Source organism: Panthera leo, chromosome E2 (assembly GCF_018350215.1).
Source record: "Panthera leo isolate Ple1 chromosome E2, P.leo_Ple1_pat1.1, whole genome shotgun sequence".
In the NCBI taxonomy this organism is placed as follows: domain Eukaryota; kingdom Metazoa; phylum Chordata; class Mammalia; order Carnivora; family Felidae; genus Panthera; species Panthera leo.
The window spans coordinates 18,104,777-18,110,968 of record NC_056693.1 but is presented as its reverse complement, the minus strand read 5'-3'; the positions used below and the strand labels follow the sequence as shown (position 1 = coordinate 18,110,968).

At 52.8% G+C, this 6,192-nt stretch overlaps 1 protein-coding gene across 1 annotated transcript; it reads right to left on the bottom strand.

Moving 5' to 3' along the window:
- Nucleotides 1-1,377: 1,377 nt before the first annotated feature.
- Nucleotides 1,378-4,422, bottom strand: LOC122208267 (keratinocyte differentiation associated protein). Its single transcript, XM_042919180.1, has 5 exons — nt 4,336-4,422; nt 2,907-2,945; nt 2,560-2,604; nt 1,825-1,872; nt 1,378-1,542 (listed from the first exon to the last, which is right to left on the bottom strand). Exons 1-5 carry the CDS (start codon nt 4,420-4,422, stop codon nt 1,504-1,506), a joined length of 258 nt encoding a protein of 85 aa, XP_042775114.1. The 3' UTR covers nt 1,378-1,503.
- Nucleotides 4,423-6,192: the final 1,770 nt, after the last annotated feature.

Here is a 6,192-nt window from a genome sequence, read left to right as displayed (position 1 = left end):
AAAGCTACTAAAATAACCCTTACCTTCCATTCGTTTCCCCCATTTATTTCCTAATCACTATCCCACAGCATATTACCCGTAGTCCAAGCCCCTTTGGTCACATCCCCACAACTTGTCATTCTTCGTGCAAAAAGGTATATGAGCTTTTGGGCCTAACGGCCCCTTTGAGTCTTCATTTTCCTTCCGAAGCCTCCTGGGTATGTGTAAAAATACATCAAATAACTTTGTATGCTTTTCTCCCGTTCATCTGTCTTCCGTCAGTTTAGTTCTCAGGCCAGCCAGAGAATTGCGGAGGGAAAAAGGAAGTTTTAGCTTCCCCCCACATTTAATTTCCCTTTGTAGTCCACTTCCACAAGTAAGCTACAGGCCAGTTTGCAAGCTCAGTAGCTTGTATAGGCCAAAAGGCAATGTAAGTCAGTGAAACTCGCAAAGTGGAATTTTACTGACCTGGAGACCATGTCCTGTAAAGAGGGCAGCTGTTAAACCTTGACTTAAGCCCATCACAAGTCCATTGCTCTCTGATTTTCTGTTTTCAAGAGAAACCAGAATTAATCCCAACTAATTCAACATTTTAAGGACACAGAGCAGACAGAGATTCCATGCAGAATACCGTATGCAGAACTGAAATGGAAGCCGTTCCGTGTTTCAAGACCTTTGCAGTCAGTGGTTGGATGGGTGATTGGGGAGTGAGTAAATAATGATTCTGGGTCATTGCGGCAGCTCTTTACGGGAATGGAGGGAACACGTCACTGTTGAGTACCTACTGTATGCCCAGCCCTGTGCAAGGGGCTTTACACACCTTATCTCTTTTGACTTTCATAACAACGCCACAGGGTAGTTATTATCATCCTTGTTTATGTCCACACTCATTCCACAGATAAAGAAGTGGGGATTTAGAAAGGCACAGGGTCACATCACTAGTTTTCTTTATTTATAGGTTATAACCTACCTACCTAATTCTAAAAAAAAAAAAAAGGATCTTAGATGAGCTCGTATGATTTCCGCTGTGTACTGAGCCTTGGCTTCCAGATGGCTCTGTTATACCAAGTTGCCACCACCAAAGGAATCAGGTTCTCAGAAGGCAGGTGGGGGAGGGCACCAGTGGTTCTAGAAGCAGGTTTGATTCCTTGCTGAGATTCTGGGGATCTTAGCAAGCAACTGGCAGCCTCATGCTCCTCAAGTATGTCAGCCAGTCCTGACGAGCTAGGACACACGGTGTCTCTTGCCATCCTGATAAGCCCTTCCCACCTCCTCCTTCATCACTGCCTACTACCCTCTCAGAATTCAAGACTTCTGCCTCCCAGTCTTGGAGTCTACTTCACCCTGATTCCCTCCTAGAGCCCAGTGGGATAAGGACAGATGCACATACAGGAGCTGTCAGGTTGGAAAACATTTTATTGGTGTCGCTGAGCCCGGAGAGAGTGATTACAAGATGGTGATCAGATCCCACACTTAGCCCCTCCTCCAGTGGGTGTCAGCAGTGCTGGGTCTTGAGGGGAACAGTCACTGGGCGTCGGGAGTTGCACTCCTCAAACCCTTCAGCTGGAGGGAGAGAGGGTATGGTCAGACTGGGGACCCTCAGGTGCGGGGAGCTGGAGTCCCCCTGAAGCCCAGGACGGGGCAGGGCGGGGGGGGTGGGGGGCAGCGATGGAAGGGAATCTCCACCCTGATCTCAGGTCTTATTCTCTAAAGACAGTAGCTGAGATTTCCCTCAGCTTTAGTGACAGAAAGGTTTATCTCGTTACCTGTCCGCCCTTCCTCCCAGATCGTCTACTGCTTCCCTCACCACCGACTTCTATCCTCCTACTGCCCACCACCTCTTACCTTTGGAAAGGCATCCCAGTTGAGGAAAGGAAGTTTCCTTTTGATAGACTAAGAGAGAAAAGAAAGAACGAGACTGATGTGTTACAGGTCAGGGGAACGTGGATCCGTAAATGCTCAGTGAACGAGCTGTCTGTAGTGGCCATGGTGTTCTCGTTCTATGATTCTAGGAAGAGCTGCTATTCCCTGAGCCCTTGTTCCACGTCTGCCTTATACTGACTGCTCTGTAGGCATGCATTCATTTGGGCTGCACGGCTACCTTTTGAGGGAGGCACTGTCGTGACCTCATCACAGGTGAGGAAGCTGAGGCTCAGAGACCAGGTATCTGTGTGTAGGGGGGGGGCACATAGCAAGTGGGAGCAGAGTCTCACAACACAGCCTCTAAAGCCCACCCTGTCGCGGACTTTGCCTTCTAAGTGTGGGCAAGGCCCCCCAACTTAGGACCTCAGTTTCCTCGTAGATGGTATGTGGGTTCAAAGAAACTCTTGGCTGATTAAGTTCTGCCTTCTCTGGAACTGTCTTTATGGCCCTGCTCCCCCCCCTGCCTCGTGCGGAAAAGAAGCGTGGCCATGTCAGCCTCCCGAAGAAACTTTCTCCCGACGGGCAACATTCAAGCAGGGCAATTACTCCCTCCTGGAACTCAGGAAAGACCCAAAAGGGCTAGCACTAGAACGTGTCGACCCCACCCTAGAAAGCCTGTGAACGGTCAAGGAGAGGAAGGGGTGCCCACGCTCTTACCTCAAAGAGGGCATGCCAGTTCAGGAATTCATCGGGCTTAAAAGCCTGTGGAGACAGAGAGACCAGAAGAGGATCAGTTTCAGGGGAGGACAGAGCTCAGCCCCTGGCCCCCTAAAAAAGGTGAGGGGTCCACGGTGGCTTTACAAGCCCTCTACCAAGGCACTGATCTTTATGCTGTGGATATTGGGGGGCAGCACTGGAGAATGGTACTTACAGCACGCAACTTGTCGATGTTCAAAAACTGAGCGTTAAAGTTCTAGGCAGAGAGACGGGGCATTGTGAGGGTGGCTAAGGAGGAGGGCACAGACTCACACTGGGGGCGGGGAGGGGGGAAGCAGGATGTTTACCTCAGGGCCTGCCGCGTAATCACCGATGGTGGTTTCTTCCTGGAAAGTGAAGGGGAAAAAGCCTACTGATCACGTAAGGGCAAGTCCTCGTCCCCAAACCCTCTCTGCCAGCCCTGCCCTCCTCCACAGGCGGGTCCCCGAGCCGACAGCCCGTTCTCCTCCGTGGGGCTCGGGTAACCTGTTCTGTTCCAGTAAGACAGATGGTGGACAGATGAGCAAGGCGGTGAGAAGGGATTGGAGAGTGGCGTGGGCGAGGAGCTAAAGCCCAGGCCTACACCCGTGGCAGGCAGCAGGTGCAAAGGGTGGAGAAGAGACGACTCCTCCCAGGAAGACCGAGCTAGTGTTGCCGTGCAGTTGACTTGGGCTGCTCTTGAGACACCTCTGCTCGGCCCGTAGAGCCAGGTGGGGGAGGTTAGCACACAGGTAGGAGCCAGGCCGCCCAGGTGCCCTGCCTGCCTCTAACTGACGGAGGTTGGTTTGCTTGGTGACTTCATTGCCACCAAAGTCGGAGTCACCATTTCCCTTCCCCATGCAGACACTCCCCCAGACCTCAGAGCATCCCATCTTGCCACTTGCCCTGCTTTAGTTGTCCGGCTTCATTGTCCCTTACTTCTTCCTTCCCGTGACAGAGGCCACAAACGGGTACCCTACAGGCTAGACCCAAATGTTTAGCTCTTACAGTAGGTTGGCCTGTTGTGTTTTTGTTTTTTAATTTGGATAAAACATTTTCAATTAGTAAGAATACCCAAATCAAATTCCCGGTTTCCCCCTGAAAATTTTAAAACTCTAGCCACACCAGGTGCAGTTTCCTGCTTAGCCACAGCCAGATGGACTGTCCCTTTTTCCACTGGGTGGGTTCCCTCCACCTCCCCTGGGGCCCCGCCAGCCTGCCTGCTCACCGACTTCACTTGCTTGGGTCCCAAGCAGTTGTGCCCGTGACCCCATCTTAGACTTTTAAATTCAGCACACTCTCCCCCAACCTTGGGAGAAGATGGGGAGAGAGGGGCCTCCAGTTCCTCCTGGCTGGAGACTGCAGCCTAGGGATCCTTGCTATGGCCTGGGCTCCAGAGACAGGAGGAAGCTTCCAGTTTCCCGGAAGACGTTCCCTGGGAGACCAACAGAACGCAGGTGAGGCTGAGCCCAGACGACCAACATCAGCCCCTGTCTCCTCCCAGGATTCAGTTGTCCAGCCTCCGCCCATCCTCTCCCCACCCCTTCCAGAAATAAAGCACATCCATCTGCATGTCTTCCTGGGGATACTTTGTCTCCCTTCCTCCTGTCTTCCCTTCCTCAGAGCCCCTGCTTTGCATTGAAAGCAAAGATCGCGTCCAACATAAGAGCCACGCGTCCAGTAGAGCGTACAGGTAAAGAAATCGAGGACTGAGGGAGGTAATAGGTAAGAACGAGAGAATCCAGGCGCCGCGCTCACCTCAGAAGTACCCAGGGAGGCACCCTGAGCAGAGTGGAGCGCCACAAGCGAGAGAAGAACCACAGCAGGAAGGACTGGAACCTTCATGGTGCCAGGTTTGGGGTGCTCTGAGGCGGGGCCTCACCGCTTGCCCTTTATATTCCCGGGAAGGTGGATATGAGCAGAAATGGGGTCCCCACCCCACTGACTCACCCCCAGATCCCGTCGCCCGCCCCCGGGGCTCTGGGAGCGGGAGGTGTAGACTGTTCCCCACTTATCTTGGATTTCTCAATTGACACTCTGCCCCAGGCACTAGGAAGGTGAGATGGCAATGGGGTGCTTCATGCAAAGGGAGCTGGGATGGAGACAGGTTGAACCTGTCCCTCCAAGGGATTGGCAGTGTCACCGAAGCAGCCTCTCCTTTTGCCTTTGTCTCTTTCCCTTACATCCTTCATTCTGCTCTTATAATTCAGGCTTTTTCCCACCCTACCCAATTCTGTATAAACCCCTCAGACGGCACCGAAGGCCTTTCGTGCTCTGGCCTCAGCCTGCCTTTCCAACTTTGCATATGACCCCACATTCTGGCCAGACTGGACTCCCTGCCACATCTGCCCTTCTTTGTCCTCCAACCATCTTGCCAAGCCCTTGCTTATCCTAAAATGCCCTTCTGTCGTCTCTACTTCTCAGAACCTGACCTCCATCTTGGGTGAAGCTTCCCTGATTTTTCCCATCATCCCTCACTGCCCTCCCCAACCCTCCCCATACCCTTCCCTTCTTGGAATTGCCACGACAATTCATCTGTTTCTCTCTCAGGTCGTGAGTTCTCGGAGTTCCGAGAACTCTATCTTAATCACCCTTAGACGGCCCTCCGCCGTGCCTTCCACAGAGTGTGGGCGGAGCCAGCACCTGTTAGATTGGATATGTTAGGGATCAGGCATCCTTCCACCTTTCCTCCTTTATCCATCATCCAGCTGCCCATCTCGAATTCTCGGGTCTTCAGAGACATGACTGTCTTGAGCTAAGAAAACAAAGAACAGAGAACACAGGGGGAAAGAAAACAACACAAAAACACAAAGCAGGTCTTAAAGATACCCACTCGGAGATAAGAGCTAGATCCTGAACTTTGAGTGCCTTCTCCATTTCAGTGGGCTCACCCCACCCCCCTGCCCCGCTCCCCAGCTCGGCAGCTGCATCGCCTCTAAGTGACAAAATATCTTAATCAAGCCACCTTCTCTACTGTGAGCTTCAGGTGGCCCAGCCAGTTCCTGGTGTAATGGGGAGGTGTCGGGACATAGCCTGACCATAGCAAGACCTTATTTAAGAGCAAGCCTCTTCACCCTAACCTGGTGCAGTGTGAGCATGGATGGCAGGCCTGGGGTAGAGGGGCTAGATGGCACTCACAGACGATCTTTAGGAACCCCAGAAGCTGGCGCTTCGGTTCAGTTCCCATGCTGCCCCCCCACACCCCAATCTTGGCCCCTCTGTAGCCTCAGGAAGCCTCCTCTGTTTGTTGTTTCTTTTAACGTTTGATTATTTTTGAGAGGGAGAGGGAGACAGAGTGTCAGAGGGGGAGGGGGCAGCGAGAGAGGGAGACAAAGAATCCGAAGCAGGCTCCAGGCTCCCAGCTATCAGCACGGAGCCCGACGCGGGGCTCGAACTCACAGACCGTGAGATCGTAACCTGAGCCGAAGTCGGATGCCCAACGGACTGAGCCACCCAGATGCCCCTCCTCTGTTTTTATAATAGCACATCCCCCTTTGCAGAGCCACCTGAAGAGACAGAGCTTGAGGAACGCTCACTGAGCACGGGTGACCAGGTGGCAGTGGCTGCTGGAGGGGACAAGTGAGAAAGTGACTGGGGTGGGTGGAGCACCTCCCA

Excerpts from the sequence above, each read along its gene's own strand:
- LOC122208267 (XM_042919180.1), bottom strand. The coding sequence starts at position 4,422 with ATGAAGGTTCCAGTCCTTCCTGCTGTGGTTCTTCTCTCGCTTGTGGCG. Across the intron at positions 1,873-2,559 it reads ACTGGCATGCCCTCTTTGAG|TCTATCAAAAGGAAACTTCC; the intron begins GTAAGAGCGTGG and ends TTTCTCTCTTAG. Across the intron at positions 1,543-1,824 it reads ACTGGGATGCCTTTCCAAAG|CTGAAGGGTTTGAGGAGTGC; the intron begins GTAAGAGGTGGT and ends CTCTCCCTCCAG.